This window comes from Rhineura floridana, chromosome 5 (assembly GCF_030035675.1).
Source record: "Rhineura floridana isolate rRhiFlo1 chromosome 5, rRhiFlo1.hap2, whole genome shotgun sequence".
Taxonomy (NCBI): Eukaryota; Metazoa; Chordata; class Lepidosauria; order Squamata; family Rhineuridae; genus Rhineura; species Rhineura floridana.
The window spans coordinates 113,999,941-114,027,525 of record NC_084484.1 but is presented as its reverse complement, the minus strand read 5'-3'; the positions used below and the strand labels follow the sequence as shown (position 1 = coordinate 114,027,525).

The following is a 27,585-nucleotide window of genomic DNA, read 5'->3' as shown; positions in this document are numbered from 1 at the left end:
CTCTTTCTTAGATACACAATGGAAGCCTTGTTGAAAGCTGAAATAAAGATGGGTGTACTTAATGAGGACAGTGATCAGTCTTCAGATAAAGACCAGGAAGGAGATGACTTAGAAGATGACTTCTTTAACTTTCTGCCCCAGGGCAAGAAGTCAGCAGTGGACACTGCTGAGGAGGAACTGGTGAGGTACCTGAGGTCTCCCAGCAGGGAAGTGTCATCACTCCATGGCTTTCCACGTGTGCTACGGTGTTTTTTGCAGCACAACACAGGCATGCCTTCAAGCGCCGCAGTAGAACGCCTGTTCAGTACTGGTGGCAACGTAATGACTATAAAAAGACATTCCTTGTCTGACATGCTCTTTGAGCATCTTGTTCTTTTGAGACATAACATAAACATATTATAAAAGCATTTCAAGTGTAAAATTTGATTTCAAGAGTTGGGGTATCTTCATTGTTTGGGGGGATGTGAGATTCTGTTATGCCATTATGTTAATCTTATGGATAATTTTTTTTATTCTACTACCCCCTGTGTGTGTGTGTTTATTTTTAATATTGTTTTAGGCTTCTTAGGCAGCAGCCAAGGCCAGCCCCTTGTAGGAGTTTTTTTAAAAAGTAACTGAAATGTAATTGTAGTGATTACTTTTGAGAAAAAGTAAAGTAATCAGTTACTTTCAGAGCAATTGTAATTGTAACGGTAATTTATTACTTTTTAAAAGTAATCTTCCAAGCTCTGACACTACCTAGAAACAACACTACCCAAATCAAGCAGATTTGCAGCACAATCCAATTATATGTTTGGCACACAGAATGCACAGCTCTAACTATTAACTGAGAATATCATGCCCATTCTGAGCATAAAAGTCTGATCTTGAATTTTAATGCGGGGGCGGGCGGCGATAATCTCAGTGTAAAACAGCATATAATCTACTCAAACAATTTTACTAATGTATGTGTAATCTTTATTTTAAAAGCAAATGTGGAAAAGGGGAGAGTTCTATGTTAGCAAAAGTCATGTAACCAAAATAATAAATGTGGTGGTTATATTTTATAGATAATATCACCTTACAAACTGTGTTTCAGAGTATCACAGTCTTATACGTGGGTAAGGGAGATATCTATTTGGGCAGAAGGCAGTGTATGAAAATGAATGGATGAAAATTTAGTATTTTATTCTTATCTTGACAAAAATTCTTCCTATCTGTCTTTCAAGTTGTTCAGGCACGTGCCCATCAGAATGGAAGACTCTTGTACAAGATATAATCTATGTTGAGCCTACACAGATGTCATGTAATCATTTTATTTGTTGATTCAAAGCACCCCTCCCCCCCAAAAAAATTGCCACTTCATTCACAGCTACAGAAAATGGCTGAGGGGATTGTATCTATTTTTGTGGGTGGGTGGCTCCACTTTTAAAAAATATTTATTGGACTTTACCTTTGCCAGAGACAATGGTAGTTTCAACAGCTGCCATGATGTAGCACCATTCCAGGGCATTCTAGGGGGAGGATATGTTGGCCACCCACTGGCAGCTACCACAAAAAAAAATTCTGCTACTGCCACCATACGCAGCAATAAAACTATGTTTGAAAAAAAAAAAAGGAAAAAAGGAACTGCTGCCTTGGGCAAAACTATGGAAGGCCCATTGTGTGGAAATAACCAACTCTGACAGAAAGATCTAACTACTGAACATTACATTTCACCAAAAGGGTGGGGGGAGCACAGCTCATTGGTAGAGCACATGTCATGAATGAAACAGGTCCCAAGTTCTGGCATCTCCACTTTTAAAAAAAAATATGATGAATTAGCAGATGATGGGAAAATTTTGAAGAATTGTTGCCAGTCAGTACCAGACATGGGGATAAAATTTGATTCAGTTAGCATTTAAAGGTGAATCTGTTAAATTTGCAATTTCCAAAACAATATGGGAACTGAAACACAGCAATCCTTCAAAATTCACACTTATCTGAATTCCGTGATGCAGTTCCCCAACCAAATAATGTTTACAAAATGCATATATCAGGGAAATGTGTGTAGAAAAATGAATATATTAGTGAAAATAACATACAAAAAGGCATTCAATTAGGGGAAATTATTTGCAAAATTGTGTACAAGTCAAAGCTGCATACAAAAATGTGTTTATTAGGAGAAATTCATACTAAAATGCTGATGAATTGTCTTTTGGATTTTTTTAAATTCACAAATTGCTGCAGAAATGTGGGGAACTGAATTTAAGACTGGAAAAATGAGAAACTGAGAGAAATTAAATGGACAGATCCTTCCATCCCATTCCCGAGTCAGTACTGGGGTGGGAAGACAGATAGCATAAAGCAGCTGTCTATGTTCTTAACCTGAATAATGCCAGAAAACACACAGTCATGGAGAATATGCATTAAGAAGACTATTATTTGTATTTCATCTTATTGGAGAGAACTACAGAGGAGCAGAGGGGGCTTGGGATGCTTATATTTCATGGCAATCCCCTTTCCTACTGTTTTTAGAAAGGTGCAGGTCTATGTTTTGCCTAAAATCTGCGATAATCAGTGATGGTGCTTTGGGGTTTCATTAAGCTTCTTCTCTTTCTCCCCCTAATCTAGCACTGCATTATCTTATTTGTTCAAATGCTACCAGTCAGCTATATTGACCAGCATTAGACTAATACTGATTTTTAAGAATCCTCCTCACTGAACTGTAAATAGTCCTCCTGAAAAGGCACTATGAGGGGCAGCCTCATCCTCAAAGATCTGAGGAGGCACAAATCCTATTAAGGTGGACTCAACTACAGCTGGAAAAGCACTTTGAGAGGACATTAATTCATAGATCCAGAAGGGTTTGTTTTTAGAATGCTCTGAATGTACATCTAGGAGAAGAAAGCTTGTTTAAAACACTCTGCAGCCAACTCAGACATCAGAGAAAATGAAAAAAAAAAGAGAGTTGTGGCATCTCTCTTACCATATCACTGGATACACTCTGAGGTGGAATCCATTGCTCAAACGTTGCTACCTTGACCACAAAAGAGTACACAAAATGTGAAGACAGGCAAACAATAGGAATTGTAACAGTGCAATATAGGGCCCATCCATACCTCCTTTTAATCTGTGATCTAACCCCCTTGCGTGTTCATTAATTTGTGGGTGTCTATATGACATTCTCCACCATTTTGGACTTTCTTTTATTTAAATCTGTACTTCCCCTACCCTGCTATAAACTTATTATTTTTTCTGTCCCAATTATTAACCACTCTAACCTCTGCAGTGAGGATGTCTTGCCCCGCTGTTTTGTATTATGAGCAGATGACTAGATTCCTCCCTCTGTCCATGCCTCCTCCTCCTTACAGTTCATTCCTGCATCCAGTACTGAACTGGGGCACTTCCTCCTTCTGGCTTCTGTAGCTGTATCGTATTGCTTTTTTTTAAAAAAAAACTACTATTTTTCAATCAAAGGTAACATCAAATGTTTAATATTTAATATTAAAAGCTATTTTGCAATATTACACAAACAATTCCTTGAAAACACGGAGTTTAAAGGAGGAGGTTTTTAACTGAACTTCCTTGGGCTGATGGGGGAAAGGGGGGGCAGAGGAGTCAGGTCTAGTACAGTACTTTAATGTGGCACTGATCATGCAGCTGATCCATTAGCAGGCAAACCCCTCGCTTTTCCTGCCCAACAGCTGATGGGGATGGGAGGAGGAGCCTCTGCAGATCCAGCAGGCTACCTGTCCCTGCTCACCTCTCACAGGAGTATCCCGTGTGTGTGTGTGTGTGTGTGTGCGTGCGTGCGTGCGTGCGTGCGTGCGTGCGTGCGTGCGAGCGAGCGAGCGAGCGAGAGAGAGAGAGAGAGAGAGAGAGATTCATTAGCACAGCTGATCTAGCAGCAGGCAAAGCCTCTCCTGCCTTGCCCAACAGCTGAAGGGGATGGGAAGCGAAGCTGCTGCTGAACCAGCAGGCCTCCTGTCCCTGCTAGCCTCTCTCACATGAGCATCTCATGGGGTGTAGCTGATCCAGCAGCAGCCAAAGCCTCTCTGTCCTGACAAATAGCTGATGGGGGGCAGGAAATCTTGTGGTAAACATACCAAAGAGCCAAAATCAGAGAACTAGAGGAAGTGGAGATCTGCTTCTCTTCCTCCAGGCAGCCAGCTCTCTGTGTGTGTGTGTGTGTGTGTGTGTGCACGTGCGCGCACGCACATGAGGTCACACACTGTAAATTGTGTTCTTTTCCTCCAAGCCTGCAACAGACTAATCTGGGCTGTCTCTTTGCTAACTTGAAACTGAATGACAGATGATCTCTTGCTTTCTCCCATGGCTGGGGGCGGAGGATCTAACACAATTTGGGAGGAGAGGGCTCCCATCCTTAGTATGCACTTTGCTATATGTAACAGCACAGATGCTTATTTTGCTTGCCCTTATGGTGGGGGGTTCATCAACTTTGCTTTTTTGCACATCCAAAAGCCTGCGCATGCATGGTAATGGAAAAAAAAGTTATGTTTCTGCAGTCTTCCAAAAAAGCATGTGAAAAGCAAACAACTGTTATGGACCAATCACCAAAAAAAGGGTGGACTTAGGGGAGTGGCCAATGTTAAAGTGATTTAGACAAAAAAAAAGCCCACACATATGGATGTTTGAAAACTGGGTTTTCACAATATAAATCCAACCACAAACAGGACACATATGGATCTCAAGGCCACCAACAGAGTATGGAAAATGTGGATTTTGCAGTTAGGTATGGATGGGCCCATAGATATATCATGAAAACAACTGGGATATGTGGAATACATTTAAAATAAAAGGATAACAATAATACAGAGTAGGGTTTTTTAAATCAGTTTTTTTATATTAAGACCCTCACATAAGTACTCCATTATCAGATAAGCAGCAGAAACTAAAAGGAAGCAAAAATTAATGTTGAAAAACAGACGTACAGCATCATAAAAACTTCCATATAATACACCTTCCTTCTTTGATAGTAAGAACAATACATTGTTCTGTTATTATTTTAAAATGTAAAGGTTTAAACATTGAGGGCAATGTAGAAGGAATGGCTAACTAAAACAAAATTAGAAAAATATAAAACCAGAGAAATGGCAAATCTTTTATGTCTCTTGAATTGCATCTTAAGGACATAATGCCTTAACACATGTAACACTAAGCCAAGATATGGTTTGGATGAATGAGCAAGGGTCCTGGCACACATTTAGAAAATTGTGGCTTCTTCTCTTCTCTCCCAATCCTACCAGAAACTAAGCCATGGTTTAGCTTAGCATTATGTGTGAACCCAGGTTCATGGTTTGTCTTGCTCCAAACCTCAGGCTGTAACACATTAGCTGAGATATATAATTGTGCAAAATCTTGATTGCTCATTGATAAGGAAAGGGAAACCCCCTTTAGTTTCTTGTAATTTACCCACTGGTTTCTGAGCCATCAATAATAACAGCATCATTATCAGCACCTATTTCTGCTGTGTCTTCTAGTTCTTCGGTGTTCAGCAACTGATGAATCATTAATTACCTTTATATTATTATGCACAGGCCCAAGGGTCAGGCTTCCTTAATTGCTCATACTAGTTAGTTAATTAATGTAATCTTCTGAAGAAGAGTGCCTGGAGACACAATATATGTTTATAAAAATTGAGATACATTCTGGACACATACACCAAACTGTAGCTTACTACATTGATCCAAGCACTCAGCATACTTCTGTGTCAGATAGAATTCCAGAATGTTAATTTAATGGCAATCTAGTTTTATATATTTTTTAAAAGTTACAAAGCATTAAATCCATATGGGTTGCATAGAAGAAAAATAGTATCTCACTAAATAAAATAAGCAAATCAAGACATATAAAACTTTCTTTACTGAGGGCTTATCCAAATGGAGCGGGATAATCCACGGTTTCCATATTCGATTTGTCATCTGATAGTGTTTTTTTTTATCATTAATTTTTATTCAAATTTTCAAAGACAAAAAACAAAACAAAACAAAAACAATTAAACAATAAAATAAAATGTTGACTTCCAATTTGTCGCAGATCAGTTATAGGTCTACAATATATAACAATCCTGTCTCTAAAATTATATTATAAAATCACTTTCCTCCAGTAGTTATCTTAATTAATCATCAAATCTCATAAACATTACTTTATTCTTTCCACAAAAAGTCAAAGAGAGGTTTCAATTCCTTGAGAGATATATCTTTCAATTTTTCTCCAAATAAACATGTCGCTTAATCCATCTGATTCAAATCTGTTAGGCCCAATAATTTCAATAGCCATTCTTCCATTATCTATATTAATTCCATCTTCCATCTTCAATAATCCTGTTAAGTCCAGTAATTTCAGTAGCCATTCTTCCATTATCAGTATCCCATAATAATCTTGTTGTCATAGCCATAGTCCAAATAAACATATCGATTAATCCATCTCATCAAATCTGTTAGGTCCAATAATTTCCATAACCATTCTTCCATTATCAATATTAATTCCATCTTCCATCTTCAATAGTCCTGTTAAATCCAGTGGTTTCAGTATCCATTCATCCATTATCAGTATCCCATGATGATCTTGCTGTCATAGCCATAGTCATATAACAAGAGTCTGATGGGAATTTCCCCCATCACAAATATGTCCTTGCCATCAATTCTGAATATGTTGCTGAAATATTGTTGTAAAGTCACATCTCTGCTCTTCTTTTTTACAAAATGCACTGGCTCATCTCTTAAAAGTTTTTCCATTGTCACATATTTGTAGTTAATTCCATAATTTTTTTCTATGTCAAGCCCCATCACATCATTCCAGTCAAGAATTCTGAATATGTTGCTAAAATATTGCTGCAAAGTCATATCTCTGTTCTTCTTTTTTACAAAATGCACTGGCTCATCTCTTAAGAGTTTCTCCACTGTCACATATCTGTAGCCAACTCCATAGATTTTTTCTATGTCAAGCTCCATCACATCATTCCAGTCCAGAAAATTATCCAAGACATTGATAACTTTACCACCAAAATCTTCATTAATTTCTTCAGAGACAACGTTGAATTCCAAACAGTAAACTTTATTTCTATCATCCATAAACTCCAAATCTTTTTCCAATTTCACATCTGTTCCAATCTCCAGGGCTTGTAGCTTCCCTTTAATTTTTCTTTTCTCATCTCTAATCCCATCAAACTCCTCTCTCACAGAATCCCCTATTTCTTTAAACTCCTGCGTCATTTTGTTAAATTCAATTTTCATCTCCTGTCTACCCTGTCTCAGGGTTTGTTTCGTTATCTCAATCTCACCCATTATTTTCTGAAACATAATTTCTTCCATGGTCTCAATCACTTTCCTGGTTGCCATTCTTAAAACCACAGAAACAAAAATTATTTCAGCCACAATTGGGTTAATATTCCAGGCTTGCTGACATCAGTGTAGACAGTACAGCCTGCCTTATCTTTTATGTGTTCAGGAATACAAAACAAACTTAGTTCCCAACATCAAAACAATTAGTGGCGTCGTGAACAAGCAGATTCGTCAAAATGAAATAGACCAAAAAAAAAATTTTTTTTCCCCCTCCTCAAAATAGAAATCCCTCTTCCGTTGGTATCTTTAGAATGCACCTCCAGGACAGCTTTTTGCAATAAAAACAAATATAAGCTTTTTCGATTTCTTTCCTCCTTAATTTCGTGAGTGAAAGAGAAAAGCCATAACTCACCCAGAAGTTCTTCACAGCTGATTCATTGACAAATCTCTTTTTCGCTGCAACAATTTAAACCAAGTGAAAAAAGAAAATAGAAAGAAGGATGCTTGTCTGCCTGTTAGAGTCCGTTTTTCTTTGAAGAAAAGATAAACGTGTCGCTGTAATCAGCTAGAGCTTGATGAAAGTCCGTCCGGCATTGCAGTTTGAACCTTCTCTCATAAATAAATGAAATCCAGTCCTCCCCACAAAAACAGGCTTTGTGGTTAATCTCTACGTTTCTCCCTGCCCAGGAGAAAATCTTTACCAGTCAAAAAGAACGTTTTGACTGATTTTAAAGCTGAAAAAGCTTCTTCTGAGACAAGAGCTCGACTCAGAGGCAGCACAGGCAAAGCAACCCTTCCCGGAAGCGTCATCTGATAGTCTTCACTTTGCCTTTTAGTTTGCTCTTTCCCAATTAAAAAAAAACGCTTCTTTGCACCCGCACACGCAGCAGTAAGACCCCTACATTCTTTTCGCTTTTTCCAAGCTCTGCCTCTAAAACCTCCCCCTATCAACCAATTGGTAGGCAAAAAAATTATGTATGCTCCTCTCCCCCTTTGCAACTAAGCACAATATGGCTGTAAAGGAGTTCTCGCCTGGGAAGGAAAGGCTGCTGGTCGGTTTCACGCCTGCCTTCCCAGGAGAATGAAATTGACAAACCTTTGAGCAGGCTTGAAACCGACCAGAAGCCCTTTTCTTGTTTGCATTTGTGATATTACACTTAAACGAATGTATGCTTTTCTGCCTTTATTGATATTTAAGGAGATACACATGCTGGCAATGCACTTATTTCTCCAAAAAAGCAAGAAACGTGTCACCCCCCCCTCCTTCTTCCTTTCCTTCCCACGGAGAATGAAATTGACAAAGCTTTCTGGAGCAGGCTTGAAACCAACCAGAAGCCCTTTTCTTGTTTGCATTTGTGATATTACATTTAAACGAATGTATGCTTTTCTGATTTGAAGCAAGACCCCCAGCAAGTACAATGAAATTGACAAAGCTTTCCGGAGGCAGGCTGAAAATGACCACCCCCCCTTTCTCGCTTGCTGTGCATTGCAGATCTCACCCAGAGCGGCCGCCCAGTTTGCAGGCTGGCAAAAAATAAAATGCATCTGCGCAGTAGTTGCAGACCCCCCCAACACCCCACCATTGCGATGATTGGTTCAATTTTCCCGGGCTTATTCTTGCACATGTGCAAAAGTGCAGATACGTGATTGGCTGGAATGAGGAGAAGAGGCAAGGGGAAACGCCCAAGAACCGCCTATCAGCTGTAAGGTCCGTGGTATTGCATCCTAACTCCTGAAGGCACAGCAGATGATTCCCGATTTTAAACAGCAAATTGCATTTTTGCCAGTATTGCAAGGAGTGGATTTAACCCGTGAAAATGCGTAACAGCGCGAGACATCATTTGGACGACCGAAAAATAATGAACACACATAGCGGGCGTGTCACACATTTTGCAGTCGTCTGGATGAGCCCTTAGTTCACCAGATACATAAACCTAGTGTCATTGTGAGAGAAACCTAGAATTTGCTTGAAGCAGTTTCCGACCTGCATTTATTTAGAAGAGTGGAAGAATAAAAAAAACTAAACGCTCTTGCTTTTAACCCCTTCCCAGATTGTTTTCTCCATAGATGAAATCGTAAAATGCAAGTGGTAGGAGATACAGATCTGGTTCTGGAGTTTGGCAGAAACACAAGAAGCTGCCTTATAGTGAGTCAGACCACTGGCCCATGTAGTTTAGTACTGTCTAAAAAGACTGGCAGTGGTTCTTCAGGGTGTCAGAGAGGGTTCTCCCCCAGCCCTACTGCCAGAGATTGAACTTGGGACCCTCTGAACACAAAGCAGTTGCGCTACCACCACTAAGCTAGATGCCTTTCCATAATATGCAGTAGTGTTTGTGACCACTGGGAAGCTCATGATCTGCCCAATGTGGATAGGATGAACTAGTATTACTTGTACAAGCTTATAAACATGGCCACCATGATTCAGAAGACCACCGTGGATCCAAGGAGGACCACCAACTTTTATGGTTTGGCAAGGCTTTCTCTGTTACAAAATTTTGTTTGGGTATACAAGAAAAATTATACATGACCTTCCAGCCAGGGTGCCTTGGGGCCAAACTAGATTTGTCTAAATGTGTTGGTGATAGCAGTGATCCCATCAGCAGTCCTTAGCCAGAGAGCAGGCAGATAATTAAAATTTTAGCTAGTCTGCAGACATGTGAGGTCCATTTTTGTTTTGTAAACTGCTTAGAGGTTTCTCACAATCAAACAGTATATAAATTTTGTTAAATAAATAAATTTTGCATCCCAGTTTAGACTGAACTTCAGGCAGGTATCTCTATTATCCTAGTTACACTACAGTTTCAAAGTTACCTGACATGTCATTTCCTCTATCCTTGTTCCTTGTAGTAAATGAAACCGTTCACAAATAAGAAAATCTTCATTCATCTCTGTCCGGGGAGGACTTAGAAAATTACAAAGACAATTACATGAAGAGCCTAATAATAGTTTTATATGTTTTCATTGGAAATAAAAATGAATAACGTACAAATATATAAAAAATGAAACATGGTAAGAACCTTTAGAATATTTTTACTGCATTGGGGAAATGGAAATGGTAGTTTCAGTCTTATTTCCTGCACTCTTCCATTCACTTATAACAACCAGTCAGCTTTTAAAATATTCGTTGCCTCTTTGGTACGATGTACACATTTAAAATAGCTGTGATGGTGCTGGGGATCCTTAGAGTACATCAGACACTAATAAGGTCAGAATGTTTATGTCCCTTGACTATAGTATAAACATATATTGTTCTTCCATTTCTCACATGGGAAGCTCTTTCAGATGTATTTCTAACCATCATCATGAGTTTTTACTGTTTGAAATCATGCAGCGAAGGTTTATTATTTATTTCTATGCTGATTTCCATAGTCTCAACATCTTTACTCTCCCTAAAGACCACCACTATGATTCAAACGCTATTTAAAGCTGGTATACTTGGATTTCATCTCACTTATGCCTAGCTTGTGAATCATTAAAACTGCAATCAAAAACATACTTACATGGAAGTAAGTCTTACTGAAATAAATGGGACTTCCTTCTTTTTTTTTTTTTACAATAATTTTTATTCAAATTTTCGTAAAACATACAAAACAAAATCATAAAACATTCAAAGACAAAAAACAAAACAAAACAAAAATAATTGAACAAAAAAAATAAAATATTGACTTCCCATTTGTCACAGATCAAATCAGTTATAGGTCTACAATATATAACAATCCTGTCTCTTAAATCATATTATAAAATCACTTTCCTCCAGTAGTTATCTTAATTAATCATCAAATCTCATAAACATTACTTTATTCTTTCCACAAAAAGTCAAAGAGAGGTTTCAATTCTTTAAGAAATATATCTATCAATTTTTCTCCAAATAAACATGTCGATTAATCCATCTCGTTAATAATTATAATAATCTTATTGTCATAACCATAGTCCAAATAAACATTTCGATTAATCCATCTCATCAAAATCTGTTAGGTTCAATAATTTCAATAGCCATTATTCCATTATCCCTATTAGTTCCATCTTCCATCTTCAATAGTCCTGTTAAGTCCAGTAATTTCAGTGTCCAATCTTCCATTATCAGTATTCCATAATAATCTTGCTGTCATAGCCATAGTCATATAATAAGAGTCTGATGGGAATTTCCTCTATCCCAAATATTTTCTTGCCATCCATTCTGAATAAGTTGCTGAAATATTGTTGTAAAGTCATATCTCTGTTCTTCTTTTTTACAAAATGCACTGGCTCATCTCTTGAGAGTTTTTAAATGGGACTTCCTTCTGAATAAACTCAGTTAGCATTAGAGTTTTGATCTGCTGGCTAGTTAATGCTCAGCAATGCTGCAGCTGTATGGAACTCCAAGCTGAATTGCAGAATGTATTGTGATTTGCCAAGTGCTTAATAACCCACTTTCCAATTTTACAGTCCCAAATAAAGGTAGGAAAAACAGGTGGCTCATCAATCTTTAGTTAGGTTTTTGGATTTCATAAGCTAGAACCAGCACTTAGAATTGTGCCTGGAAATGAACTGGATACCAAGGCAGATGTAACAAATCCACTATAATTTGGATATCCCAGTATATCTATATCATTACAACTGGCTTAAACTGATTAGGAATGAATAGCAAAGGGGAAACATTACTTACCTTTCTTCTGTTAATGAAGAACATTTAGAACTGTGGACAATTTCTATTGTTGTTATGTGCCTTCACGTCGATTACGACTTATGATGACCATAGGAATCAGTGACCTCCAAGAGCATCTGTCGTGAACCACCCTGTTCAGATCTTGTAAGTTCAGGTCTGTGGCTTCCTTTATGGAATCAAGCCATCTCTTATTTGGCCTTCCTCTTTTTCTACTCCCTTCTGTTTTCCCCAGCATTATGGTCTTTTCTAGTGAATTATGTCTTCTGATGATGTGTCCAAAGTAGGATAACCTCAGTTTCATCATTTTAGCTTCTAGTGACAGTTCTGGTTTAATTTGTTCTAACACCCAATTATTTGTCTTTTTCACAGTCCATGGTATCTGCAAAGCTCTCCTCCAGCACCACATTTCAAATGAGTTGATTTTTCTCTTATCTGCTTTTTTCACTGTCCAACTTTCATATCCGTACATAGAGATTGGGAATAGCATGGTCTGAATTATCCTGACTTTAGTGTTCAGTGATAATCTTTGCATTTGAGGACCTTTTTTAGTTCTCTCATAGCTGCCCTCCCCGGTCCCAGCCTTAAAGTGTGCCATATACTTATAATCAGGAAAGTCTAGTTTTGCCTTAATTTATTTCTCCTTTCTTTTATTTGTCATATGGCATGATGACCATTTTTTTAAAGCCCCCTTTAGTTTGTGTTAGATGCTGTTGGCTGATATATTTCAGCCAAAAGCTAAAGTGAGTTAACACCTCAATCCCAAACCTTTTCACTTGCATGGAGCTCATTGTTATCTTTTCAGCGCCTGGTCAAGACTTTCCTCTTCTCCCAGGCATTTTAGCATGTGTTTCAAATTGTTTTTATATTGTTTTAAATTCTAAATTTGTGTTTTAAATTCTTTTAAAAACATGTGTTTTAAATTGTGTATTTGTTTTAATGTTTTTGATTTCTGTAAACCGCCCAGAGAGCTTCGGCTATGGGGCGGTATACAAGTTCAATAAATAAATAAATATGAATGGCAATGAAATTTGTATAGCCTACCATAGCTGCATTAGCAGAAAGTCTAAACATTCTACTTTTCTGGAAAACTTTTGTTACACTTTCTCAAAACGTTAATGCCGGTAACAGTTGCCATTATTACATTTTTGGTAATGTAATGTTATAAATCAAAATAAACTTTAAATATGCAATATAATCATCCTTAAGACAAAGCTTAGTGTTTCCCTAGGGTTTTGCAATAATACTAATTGTTTAAGTATACTTGTATCCCATTTTCTTCCATCATAGAACTCAAGGCAGCATGCATGGGTTCCTACATGATATCTCATTCAGGCTCTAACCAGATGCACTTAGTTCAGCAAAGTTCTTACATAATATACTCTCAGACTGTTCCATACGACGACTTAAAGGGGCGATGTAATGATGATCACTGTGAGGCATCCTTCCCTGGCTCTCCCTGTCAGGTTCCTACCTGCTCGTGGTTACTGCCTGTCTCTAGGCACCACCAGGGACTCCACCAGTCCGGACCGCTCTCTCTTATGATTTCTCTCCCCGCTCTAGCACAGATCTCAACAGATCCCCCTGCTAGGCAACCACCAGTAACGTCCCAATACTAGTATTCCCAGAGACTCCCTCCGAACTCCAAGGCCCCAGCTGACAAAGCGTCAAGGCGAGTTAAGCAGCAGAGTGAGGAGGCCAGGGCCCCCCACTCTGCCCGTCTGTTCCCTGACCTCAACTAAACCACAGTCTCCACCCATTGACGTAATAAACCTTAAACAAAACTATGCAGGTAAGAAGCCAGCAGGGGTGTGGGGGCTTTCCAGTGTTTTGCACCGCCTGCAGCATGTACGACTATCTGCCTGTTGGACAGAAGTCGTGGGTGTGCTCTCGGTGCAATGAGCTCCTGGCTCTCCGGGAACGACTTCATTTCCTTGAGGCCAAGGTGGCGGACCTGGAAAAGCTGAGAGAGGCAGAGAGGTGTGTGGAGGAGGCCTTCAGGGACGTTATAGCTGTGTCCCACTCCAATGATGATAGCTCTCCTGCTATCATGGAGAACGATGGTCTCGGGGAAGGAGAGCATCCAGCTGAGGAAGAGGGAAACGATCCCTTAGAAGGGACCCATTCCTTGGGGGATGAGCAGCTATCCTCTCGTGCCGAGGATATATCTCCAGGGGGTGGAGGGATCCTTGTAGTGGGTGATTCGATCATTAGGAACATAGACAGTGGGGTGTGTGATGGGCGTGTAGACCGCAAGGTGTTTTGCCTGCCTGGTGCGAAGGTTGCGGATATCGCCCGTCGTTTAGATAGTTTGGTAGACAGTGCTGGGAAGGAGTCAGTGGTCGTGGTGCACGTTGGCACCAATGACATGGGGAAATGCAGCCGTGAGGTCCTGGAAGCAAAATTTAGGTTGCTAGGTAGGATGCTGAAAGCCAGGACCTCCAAGGTGGCTTTCTCTGAAATGCTACCGGTTCCACGCGCAGGACCAGCCAGACAGGCCCAGCTTTGCAGTCTCAATGCATGGATGAGACGATGGTGTCGGGTGGAAGAGTTTGGATTTGTTAGGCACTGGGGAACATTTTGGGACAAGCCGGGCCTGTACAAAAGGGACGGGCTCCACTTGAACCAGAATGGAACCAGACTGCTGGCACTTAAAATTAAAAAGGTGGCACAGCAGTTTTTAAACTGACTGAGGGGGGAAACCCGACAGGAGCTGAGAAAGGTCCGGTTCGGAATAAACCTCCCCCCTGGGATAAAAACCAAAGAAATGATGAAATTTTAAAAGGGGTAGGCCTAGAAGTAGGCATTGTGAGAGCAGGGGCACAGGATATAAATTCAGAAGAGCAAAATTACCACAGGCCTAACCACAAGTGCCAAAGACACTTGAAGAGAGACACTGCTTACAAGTGCCTGTACGCTAATGCTAGGAGCCTGCGAACCAAGATGGGAGAACTGGAGTGCTTGGTGTTAGAGGAGAGCATTGATATAGTGAGCATAACGGAGACCTGGTGGAATGGAGAAAACCAGTGGGATACGGTTATCCCTGGATATAAACTATATCGGAAGGACAGGGAAGGACGTATTGGTGGCTGAGTCGCTCTATACATGAAAGAAGGCATTGAATCCAGCAAGCTCGAAACCCCAAAAGAGGCAGACTCCTCCACAGAATCGTTGTGGGTGGTGATACCATGCCCCAGGAGAGACTTAATACTGGGAACGATCTATCATCCCCCTGATCAAAATGCTCAGGGAGACCTTGAGATGAGATATGAAATTGAGGAAGCATCCAAACTAGGAAATGTGGTAGTAATGGGTGACTTCAACTACCCGGACATAGACTGGCTGCATATGTGTTCCAGTCATGACAAAGAAGCAAAGTTTCTAGATATTCTAAATGACTATTCCCTAGACCAGTTGGTCATGGAACCGACCAGAGGGACGGCAACCCTGGACTTAATCCTCAGTGGGGACCGGGACCTGGTGCGAGATGTAAGTGTTGTTGAACCGATTGGGAGCAGTGACCACAGTGCTATTAAATTAAACATACATGTAACTGGCCAATTGCCAAGAAAATCCAACACGGTCACATTTGACTTCAAAAGAGGAAACTTCACAAAAATGAGGGGATTGGTAAAAAGAAAGCTGAAAAACAAAGTCCAGAGGGTCACATCACTCGAAAATGCTTGGAAGTTGTTTAAAAACACTATATTAGAAGCTCAACTGGAGTGCATACCGCAGATCAGAAAAGGTACCGCCAGGGCCAAGAAGATGCCAGCATGGTTAACGAGCAAAGTCAAGGAAGCTCTTAGAGGCAAAAAGTCTTCCTTCAAAAAATGGAAGTCTTGTCCGAATGAAGAAAATAAAAAAGAACACAAACTCTGGCAAAAGAAATGCAAGAAGACAATAAGGGATGCTAAAAAAGAATTTGAGGAGCACATTGCTAGGAACATAAAAACCAACCACAAAAAATTCTATAAATACATTCAAAGCAGGAGACCATCTAGGGAGGCGATTGGACCCTTGGATGATAAGGGAGTCAAAGGTGTACTAAAGAACGATAAGGAGATTGCAGAGAAGCTAAATGAATTCTTTGCATCTGTCTTCACAGTGGAAGATATAGGGCAGATCCCTGAACCTGAACTAACATTTGCAGGAAGGGATTCTGAGGAACTGAGACAAATAGTGGTAACGAGAGAGGAAGTTCTAAGCTTAATGGACAATATAAAAACTGACAAATCACCGGGCCCGGATGGCATCCACCCGAGAGTTCTCAAAGAACTCAAATGTGAAATTGCTGATCTGCTAACTAAAATATGTAACTTGTCCCTTGGGTCCTCCTCCGTGCCTGAGGACTGGAAAGTGGCAAATGTAACGCCAATCTTCAAAAAAGGATCTAGAGGGGGTCCCGGAAATTACAGGCCAGTTAGCTTAACTTCTGTCCCTGGAAAACTGGTAGAAAGTATGATTAAAGCTAGATTAACTAAGCACATAGAACAACAAGCCTTGCTGAAGCAGAGCCAACATGGCTTCTGCAAGGGAAAGTCCTGTCTCAGTAACCTATTAGAATTCTTTGAGAGTGTCAACAAGCATATAGATAGAGGTGATCCAGTGGACATAGTGTACTTAGACTTTCAAAAAGCGTTTGACAAGGTACCTCACCAAAGGCTTCTGAGGAAGCTTAGCAGTCATGGAATAAGAGGAGAGGTCCTCTTGTGGATAAGGAATTGGTTAAGAAGCAGAAAGCAGAGAGTAGGAATAAACGGACAGTTCTCCCAATGGAGGGCTGTAGAAAGTGGAGTCCCTCAAGGATCGGTATTGGGACCTGTACTTTTCAACTTGTTCATTAATGACCTAGAATTAGGAGTGAGCAGTGAAGTGGCCAAGTTTGCTGATGACACTAAATTGTTCAGGGTTGTTAAAACAAAAAGGGATTGCGAAGAGCTCCAAAAAGACCTCTCCAAACTGAGTGAATGGGCAGAAAAATGGCAAATGCAATTCAATATAAACAAGTGTAAAATTATGCATATTGGAGCAAAAAATCTTAATTTCACATATACACTCATGGGGTCTGAACTGGCGGTGACCGAGCAGGAGAGAGACCTCGGGGTTGTAGTGGACAGCACGATGAAAATGTCGACCCAGTGTGCGGCAGCTGTGAAAAAGGCAAATTCCATGCTAGGGATAATTAGGAAAGGTATTGAAAATAAAACAGCCGATATCATAATGCCATTGTATAAATCTATGGTGCGGCCGCATTTGGAATACTGTGTACAGTTCTGGTCGCCTCATCTCAAAAAGGATATTATAGAGTTGAAAAAGGTTCAGAAGAGGGCAACCAGAATGATCAAGGGGATAGAGCGACTCCCTTACGAGGAAAGGTTGTAGCATTTGGGGCTTTTTAGTTTAGAGAAAAGGCGGGTCAGAGGAGACATGATAGAAGTGTATAAATTATGCATGGCATTGAGAAAGTGGATAGAGAAAAGTTCTTCTCCCTCTCTCATAATACTAGAACTCGTGGACATTCAAAGAAGCTGAATGTTGGAAGATTCAGGACAGACAAAAGGAAGTACTTCTTTACTCAGCGCATAGTTAAACTATGGAATTTGCTCCCACAAGATGCAGTAACGGCCACCAGCTTGGACGGCTTTAAAAGAAGATTAAACAAATTCATGGAGGACAGGGCTATCAATGGCTACTAGCCATGATGGCTGTGCTCTGCCACCCTAGTCAGAGGCAGCATGCTTCTGAAAACCAGTTGCTGGAAGCCTCAGGAGGGGAGAGTGTTCTTGCACTCGGGTCCTGCTTGCGGGCTTCCCCCAGGCACCTGGTTGGCCACTGTGAGAACAGGATGCTGGACTAGATGGGCCACTGGCTTGATCCAGCAGGCTCTTCTTATGTTCTACTGATAAGTAATGTACAGGAAGCATTTAATAGAAGCCATGCAGTTCCTTGTTTCCACTTTCCACTTTATTTAAAGTGCGTATCTTTCCCTTGGGGAAGAGTCAGCCCTCCCCACCAGAGGTCTTGACAAATTATTTCACTGTTTTCCTGTGCCCTTTAAAATGTTTTGTGGAAAATGCAAAATCAGCTGAAAAACGTATTGCAATTACCTTCAGACTGACAGTGCCTTCCGAAGTACAAATCATTCTCTTGCTTCTTGGGAAGCTGCCCGAGTATGCCATTCACATTTTTCCTATCTAAAAGTGAAAGAAAGAAAGCAGATTCTTGAATTCATATAATAGTAGTGAAGAGGTTGAAAACTCTACACAATTAGCATTGGGATGCAGATCAACCAATTCCAACGGGTGATAAAGCTTTTAAAGTGGAAAAGGTTTTGACCAAATGACATAATGCATATGCATAATGTTTTGTTTAATCCTCAGATCCATATTACTAGCTCAGAGAGACCTTACACTACTACAAGGGCCAATATATTGTTTGTTTGTTTTATTAACTGCTTCTTATGAAGCATCTCAAAGCAATTTCACAATACAATAAAAACATATACAGTACAATTGCATATTATGAACCATTTAAAAATTGGATATGTAAAAATAATAAAAACATTAATATATAAAAATACTTTCAAATCCAATACAGATACTGATTGGAATAAAGATCTTTGTCAACAGATGCTGAAAAGACAATAGAGGTAGTGCCTGTCCAATATGCAATGGGACGAAGTTCCAAAGGGTAGATGCTGCCACACTAAAGGCCTGATTCTAACACTGTGTGGAATGGACCTCCTAACAAGATGGTATCTGTGCAGGATGCCCTTTCCTGCAGAGTGCAATGACCACTGGGTACATAAGGGATGAGATGCATAGGTTTTTACATCATGGCAACATATATTGACCTGGTTCACACATAACACTAGCCAAACCATGGCTACCACAAACTCCTGGATTCCTGGAGAGGAGATTGTGCCTGCTTTGTCTGATTCATCTCACTCCAGAAGAACAAGCAAAGGACCAGAAGAGGAGCAAAGTGGCTGTGATCTCCCCTGGAAGCCGGCACACTCACGTCTTTGTGTTAAGCCATTGTTTGGCTTATTGTTATGAGTGAAGTGAACCATTGTCTTGTATCCTAAGACAAGTTAAGTTCATGGAAAGAATGTCTCTTCCCCCCACCCCACTGTCACCTGTGACTATCAAAAAATGTCTTCAGAGGTTTGGAGGGGGAGTCCTGAGCAGTGTTACATAGGAGGGAAGGATGGGAAGCTTTCCTTCCATGAACTTTCTTAAGTTATTATATCTTAAGGTCCAAGCCGTTGTGTATTTGGCATTTTAGTGCAAAAACAAGTCCAGAAAATAGACAAATCAGGAAAAAGGGGGGGAGGGAATTGCAAGTATAAATGCTGCCATGCAGGCAAGATATCCTAAACTGGTCCCACAATCTCCCCCATCAACGGTGTAAGTGATTAGCGTCTGGGGAGGAATGTGTGCCATGGATTGCATGGTTCAGACATGCATTAGAAGCACATATGAAACACATATCTTCAAAACTGTAATGCAGAGACATCCATGGGTAATTAACTGTATTAAGGCAATCATCTATAAAAACTACAATTAAAAATAAGTGAAATCGGAAATGGGGTACTGAATAGTGGCATACAATTTTTTTTTTGTTCTGCTTGTGACAAGGCAGCTGTCTCATTTGCTATGAGCTGGGAATATTAATTAATTAATTTAATGTAACACTTTCTTCAAAAAAGTCTTAAAGCGACTTATAGCAATAAAATTCATACAAATATAATTCATACAAAAAACATTTAAAAACCAAGAGTATCATCCACTAATAATAAATCATAAACAAATCTCCTCCCCCTCAACATTACCATGATCATCAAATAATTTGAAATAAAACAACAGTGAGAATGACAACAAAATTAATATTTAAATGCCTGGAGTTTAGGAATGTCTTCATGTGGCACAAAAAATGTTAACGTTGGCACCAGGTGAACCTTCCTGGGGGGGAACATTCCAAAGGCAGAGACTACCTCCAAAAAAGCCTGTTCCTTCATTGCCACCTTCCAGACCTCCTGGAGGGGCACAGAGAGAAAGGACTGTGATGATGACCTCTGGGTCCGCATTGACTTGTTTTTTTATAATTATTTTTTTATTATTCAAATTTTTCAAAAGACAAACAAAACAAAGTCAAACAACAAAAACATAACAATACAACAAAAGAAAAAAAATAGTTGACTTCCGATTTGTCGCAGATCAGCTATAAGTATATAATATATATCAAACCTGTCCCTTAATATATACATACAGGATCACTTTTCTCCATAGGTTATCTTAGTTAATCGTCAAATCCCAATATCATCGTTTTATTTTGATCTTTCAACAAAAAGTCTAAGAGAGGCTTCCATTCCTTAAGAAATGTGTCTGTCGATTTTTCTCTAAGTAAGCATGTCAATTTATCCATCTCTACTAAGTCCATTAATTTCAATAGCCATTCTTCCGTTGTTGGTGTTGATTCCATTTTCCACTTTTGTGCATATAATAATCTTGCTGCCATAATCATATATAATATTATTCTTCCATATTTCTTTTCTATTTGTTTATCCATAAAACCCAATAAAAAAAATTCTGGTTTTGACTGAATATTTATCTTTAGAATTTTTTGCATCATCCTACCTATCTGTGCCCAAAATGATTTTGCCTTTTTACACAACCACCACATATGATAAAATGATCCTTCTTGGTGTTTACATTTCCAACAAACATTAGAAACATTACTATACATTTTTGACAACTTTTCTGGAGTCATGTACCAACGATACATCATTTTATAGAAATTTTCTTTAAGATTATAGCATAATGTAAATCTCAAGCCTTTTTTCCACATATTTTCCCATTGATCCATTTGTATGTTATAACCAAAATTTTTTGCCCACTTTACCATACACTCTTTTACTTGTTCTTCTTCCATATCCATTTTCAGCAAGAGTTTATACATTTTCGCAATTATATTTTCATCATTTGTACACAAACCTATTTCAAAATCAGATTTACTTATTTCAAACCCATACATTTTCTTATCCATTTTATATCTGTCTAACAATTGTAAATAGGCAAAACATTGAGAACTATATCCTTCCTTTATCAGTTGTTCTCTCTCTTTCATTATATATTCTCCATGTACATTTTCTAATAGTTCTTGATAAGTTAACCATTTCTCTTTTCCAGCCATTTCTCTTCTGTAAAAAGCTTCTTGACTTGAGACACATAATGGTATTTTCGAATAGAACCTTGGTTTATATCTATTCCATATTTTCAACAGAGGACGTCTTATAAAGTGATTATTAAAGTCTACATTTACTTTTACTTTGTCATACCATAGATATCCATGCCATCCCCACTTCAGGTTATGGCCCTCCAAATCCAATAGTCTTTTATTCCTCAATAAAATCCATTCCTTTATCCAGACTAAACAACAGGCAGCAAAATACTCAGATTTGGTAATCCCAGTCCTCCTCTTTCTTTGGCGTCTTGTAGTAATTTAAATTTAACTCTTGGTTTTTTTCCTTGCCATACAAATTTAGAGATATCTTTTTGCCATTGTTTAAAAGGTAAGTCAGAGGATATTACAGGTATTGCTTGAAACAGAAACATCATTCTCGGTAATACATTCATTTTTATCACAGATATTCTACCCATTAATGACAATTGTAGTTTATCCCATTTTAGCAGATCTTTCTTAATCTCTGTCCATAATTTTCATAATTATTATGAAACAACTTTGAATTTTTATTTGTCATTATAATACCTAAATATTTCAACTTTTTCTCTATTGTAAAATCTGTCTTGTCCATTAACTCTTTCTGTTCCCTTAAAGATAAATTTTTCACCAGCATCTTTGTTTTTTGATTGTTGATCTTAAATCCTGCTAACGGTCCAAATTCTTTCAATTTGTCAATCAATGCATTAATTCCTTCCAAAGGGTTTTCTAATACAATTATCAAATCATCAGCAAATGCTCTCAGTTTATATTCTTCTTTTTTTATCTTTAGTCCCGAAATCCTTTTATCTTGCCTTATATCTCTAAGCAGCACTTCTAAGACCAGAATAAATAGAAGGGGAGATAATGGACATCCCTGTCTTGTACCCTTTTGTATTTCACATGAATCCGTTAAATCTCCATTAACAATTATCTGAGCCTTCTGAGATGTATAAATCGATCTAATCCATTTTATAAAATTGTCTCCAAAATCCATTTGCTCCAAAACCTGAAACATAAATTTCCAATTCAAATTATCAAATGCTTTCTCAGCATCTAAGAAAATCAAAGCTGCTTGTTTATCATTTCGTTGTTCTAAATATTCCAACACATTCAAAACATTCCTGACGTTGTCACGTAATTGTCTTTTAGGTAAAAACCCCGATTGGTCTTCCTGGATAAATTGTTGCAATATTATTTTCATTCTTTCTGCCAAAATCATTGTAAAAATTTTATAGTCATTATTCAATAGAGATATCGGCCGATAATTTTTTGTTTTAGTTAAATCTTGCTCCTCTTTAGGTATTAATGTTATGTTAGCATTTTTCCAACTATCCGGTATCTTCTCCTCTTGCAAAATAGAATTCATTGTATACTGTAAAGGTAACAAGAGTTCTTCCTCCAAACATTTATAGTACACTGCTGATAACCCATCCGGTCCTGGCGCCTTTCCTGATTTAATTTTGCTTATAGCTTCAGATATCTCTCTTGACGTGATAGGACCATTAATAACTTGTCTCTGAAAATCTGTAATTTTAGGCAAATTCTGTTTAGATATATACTCTTCTATTTTTTCAGATGGGATTTCCTGACACTTGTACAATGTTGAATAATATTGATGAAAAACCTTTTTGATTTTTACATTATCTGTCAGCATCTCATCTCCTTCTTGTATCTTTAAAATAAGATTTTTTTGACGTTCTTTTCTTAATTTATATGCTAACCATTTCCCCGGTTTATTTGCAAATTCAAAAGACCTTTGTTTAGCAAAATTTAGTTTCCTTTCCATTTCTCTAACTGTCAGCATTGATACTTGATTCTGTAACATTTTAATTTGATTTACAATAGAAACTTTAGTTGGATTCTTTTTCAATTCTTCCTCTTTTTGTTTTATTTCTTCCAAAATTAATTGCATTTTCTGTTGTTTCTTTTTTTTTAATTCAGAGTTACATTTAATAAAATATCCCCTCATAAATGCCTTACTTGTATCCCAGACAATATTTTCATTTGTTCCTTTATGTAAATTATGTTCAAAAAACTCTTTTAATTTCTTCTTACATTCTTGTACTACTTTATCATTCTGTAATAAGGATTCATTTAGTCTCCATCTAAATCCAAGATTTTTTTTTTTGAAAGTTAATATCACAGGATTGTGGTCCAAAAAAGTTTTTGGTAATATATCCATTTTAAAAATGTCTTTCACTAAGTTTTTAGACATCCAAATCATATCAATCCTCGAGAATGTTTTATGTCTTTCTGAAAAATAAGTAAATTCCTTTGCGTTATCATTTATATATCTCCAGGTATCCACCAATTCTAAATTTTCCATCAATTCAAAGCAAATCTTTGGTAGTTTACCCTGTGTCTCTTTAATATTTTTTTCAGAAAGTCTATCAATCTTTGGTGAGATTACCCCATTCCAATCACCCATGACACACCAATGATCATATGAAAACTCTGACAATTTTTCCATAAGTCCTGTGTAAAACCTTGTTTTATCTTCATTAGGGGCATAAATACCCACTATCAAAGTTTTTATGCCCTGTAAAGTAATTTCAACTCCCACAAATCTACCACTATCATCCAGTAATATCAATTTAGGAAGCAATTGTGGGTTAATGTAAAGAACAACACCATTTTTTTTTAATCCAGTCAAAATAAATTCTTCGCCCAAATTTTTACAAATCAAATATTTGGAATCTTTCTTCTTAATATGAGTTTCTTGTAAACAAATTATATCCAATTTTAATTTTTTCAAATAATGAAACACTTTCTTTCTCTTCTGCGCCGTGTTGGCTCCATTTATATTCCAAGTTAGATATTTGTAATCCATCTTTAATCGTGTATTTTAAAATGTACCTGATGCTCCCTTTAATCCATCATCTTCCTTTCCCTCCTCTGCATGTTCCTGTTGACTTTGTTTCCCAGGAATTATATCCATATCTTTGGGTTTATCTTCTTCCATGTCTTTTGAAGCTTTTCTCAAAAAATCCCTTGCTTTTTGAACAGTATTCAATCGATATTTCTGTTGTCTGAATGTAAAAATCACTCTTTCTGGAACATCCCATCTAAACTGAATTTTGCATTGCTTAAGTTTTTCTGTAAAGAAAGCATATTCTTTTCTCTTACGTAAAAGTCTAATAGGAATTTCCTTCATCACCAGTATTTCCTTGCCATCAATTTTAAAGGTATTGTTGAAGTGTGGTTGTAATACCATATCTCTGGTCCTCTTTTTTATAAAGTGAACAAGCACATCTCTTGGAATTTTTTTCATTGTTGCATATCTGGAATTAATTCTATAAACTTTATCTATTTCAAATTCCATCTGATCTTCATTCCAATCCAAAAATTTTACTAAGGCATTAACAATTTTATCTCTGATATCTTCACTTGTTTCCTCAGGAATTGCACGGAATCTCAAACAATGTTCTTTATTTCTCAATTCAATCACAGCCATGTAGTCCAAATTTTTTTCTAATTCCAGATTTAATATGTCTGTTCTATTCTCCAAGATTTGTACCTTTTCTTTAGTATTTTTTACATCCTCTATTATTTGCCCAATTGTCCCTTTAATCTCATCCACTTGTATTTTAATATGATTTTTATATCTTTCAATTCCATTTTCATTTCTTGTTTTAGATCACTAATACCTTCCATTATTTTTTGAAACATATCTGGGGATACAGCCCCATCCTGTGGATCAATTGAACCTCTTCGCTCCTGAGCCTTAGCTGCTTTTCTGGTTGTCATTCTCAAAAAAAGCCTTTAATTTCTGATATTAACCACTGTTCCCAAACCTAGAGGCAGTCTATTTCTTTTTTTTTTCCTCCACCAACAAAAGAGTTAATATTCTTATCTACGTCCAGGAATGCAAAACAATTCTGGTTCACAACACCAAGCAATTAGTAACATGCACGAACAGCAGATTCGCCCAAAAAGAAGTAATCCAAGGAAAAAAATAGTCCCAAATATATTTCCATCAAATAATCAAGTTGCCTCTCATCCGTTTTAATCTTTATAATTCCAAATTCAGGCCAGCTTTTTGTCATAAAAAAAATAAGTTGTTTACATTTTCTTTCTTCCTTAATTTTATTTAAACGAGAAAAAGTATGACTCACCCAGGTTTCTCAATTGCTGATTCGTAAACAAATCCCTTTTACTGTAGTAATTTAAGCCAAATGATAAGATTTAGACAGAAGGAGGCTCGCTGGTTATAGAACGTTTTTAAGAAGAAGAAAAACGTCTCGCTTTTTTTCAGTACAGCTTGTTGGAAGTCCTGACTTCGTCTTCAGCCGATCGGTATGCCTTCTTATCTCAGGGAATTCCTGATCAATTCCAGCCGCCGACAGCTCAACGAAGTCTTGTGGATAATCTGTTCGGTTCACCTTTGCCTTGGAGAACATTTAAGCCAGTCAAAGTTTCCTCTTGACTGGTTTTTAATCTGAAAAAAGCTTCCTCTGAGACAGAGATCTCTCAGAGACGGCCACCAGCTGAGCACTCACTTCCGGGAAGCGGGTCCGCATTGACTTGTATGGGAAGAGGAGGTCTATTAGGTATTGGGGTCCCAAGCCATGGCTACTGAATTCTGCACTAGCTTCAGTTTCTAAACCAACTTCAAAGGCAGCCCAATGCATAACACACTGCAGTAATCTAACCTAGAGGGTGCCAGAGCATACACCACAGAAGCCAAGCTATCTCCATCTAGATAGGGCCACAGCTGGGCTACAAGCCAAAGCTGACAGAAGACACTCCATGCCATAGAGATTACTTGGGCTTTCAGTAACAGTGACAGATCTAGGAATACCCCCAAGCTCTGAACTTGATGCTTCATGGGGAGTAAAACCCCATCCAGAACAAGTTGCACACCATCTATCTGAAATCAAGGAATCACCTAGTATCACTGTATCTGTCTTATCTGGATTGAGCTTCAGTTTGTTGGTTCTCATCCAGTCCATTATCACAGTGGTTCAGCACATCCACTGCCATACCTGTTCGAGATGAAAAGGAGAAATAGAGCTGTGTGTCATCAGCACACTGATGGCAACACATTTCAAAACTCAGGATGAGCCCACTCGGTGGTTTCCTTAGATGTTAAATCGCATGGGGAATAAAATCTAATCCTGTAGAACCCCCATGCTGAAGGCTGCATAGAACCAGACAATACTGCTCAAGCACCATCTTCTGGAGTCAGCCATCCAAGCAGGACCAGAGCTAAGTTAAAACAATACCACACACTCCCGACTCGGAAAGTCACTCTAGAAGGATACTATTGTGAATGGTATTGAAAGCCACTGAGAGATCAAGAGGAATCAACCAGGTCACACTCCCATGCATCTCTTCCAATACAGGGTGACTAAGGCCTGTGTGATACCAAAACAGGGCCTAAACAATTATTGAAATGGATCCAGAAAATCAGCCTCATCTAAGGAGTGCCTGACTCTGGCTAGTGATTACCTGCTCAAGAATCTTGCCCAGAAAGGGGACTTTGATACCAGTCAATAGTTATTTAGATCTTCTGGATCCAGGGATGGTTTTTCCAGGAGTGGTCTTACCATGGCTTCTTTTAGGCAGCCTGGGATCACTTCCTCTTGAAAGGAGGCACCAATAACCTCCCTGGCCCATATACACAAGTCACCCCACGTGTTGTTCTTAAAGCTACTACAATCCAAATACAAAAAGCCCCAGAGGAATTACATCCCAGCTTCACACTATCCAGATGTTAAGGAGATGGCTGTTGCATCACCCTCAAAGTGGGTCCCCATTAAGGAATGCTTCCCCTTGGTGTTTCCCCCTTCAGGATCAGCAACCCTGCTTGCATCCACCTGGTAAATATAGCCCAGAAAAATAGCCCAAAAGAGAAGCAGCTGTCACAGGCAACATAGCCTGTAAATCAACTTTGCAAAGCTGCCAAATACAAGTTGAATGCTGGTGTGAGAAACTTGTGTTGGACAGCAAGCTGGTATCCACTTGCATTCTTCAAAAGTCAACTTCAGCATTTGAAATTGTCTTTCTTTCTTTACATCCCACGTTTCCTCCAAGGTGCTCAAGGTGGCATACAAACATAGTTCTCTTCCTCCAGATTTAATCCTCACAACTCTGTGAGGTAGGTTAGTATGAGAGACAATGATCAAGTTCACCCAGTAAACTTCATGGCCAAATGGGGATTTGAACCCTGGTCACCCAGGTCCCAGTCCAACACTCTAACTGCTACACCACCCTCAGTCTCAAAATCCCTAGGAAAGTTTTATGAGGACAAATGCTCCATTATTTTTGCCTTAAGGATGCCACACCAATTTATTCAAACTATCCGCATGTTTATGGTTTTAACATGTATTAGTGTGGTACATTTTTTAGAAATATGATTACATCTCTTTCATGGTATATATTGACTTCAAGACTGTAGTAAGAACTCCTTAACACTATGAAATACTTTCGTTATCTGTGAAATAACTA

General features: G+C 38.5%; 1 protein-coding gene across 1 annotated transcript in view; it reads right to left on the bottom strand.

Moving 5' to 3' along the window:
* The window catches only part of SAMSN1 (SAM domain, SH3 domain and nuclear localization signals 1), a 153,134-nt gene that overhangs the window by 101,611 nt on the left and 23,938 nt on the right, over window positions 1-27,585 (bottom strand). The window contains exon 6 of the mRNA XM_061629497.1: window positions 18,018-18,104. Within this exon, the coding sequence (XP_061485481.1) occupies window positions 18,018-18,104 (87 nt within the window). The remainder of the gene's footprint in view (window positions 1-18,017; window positions 18,105-27,585) is intronic.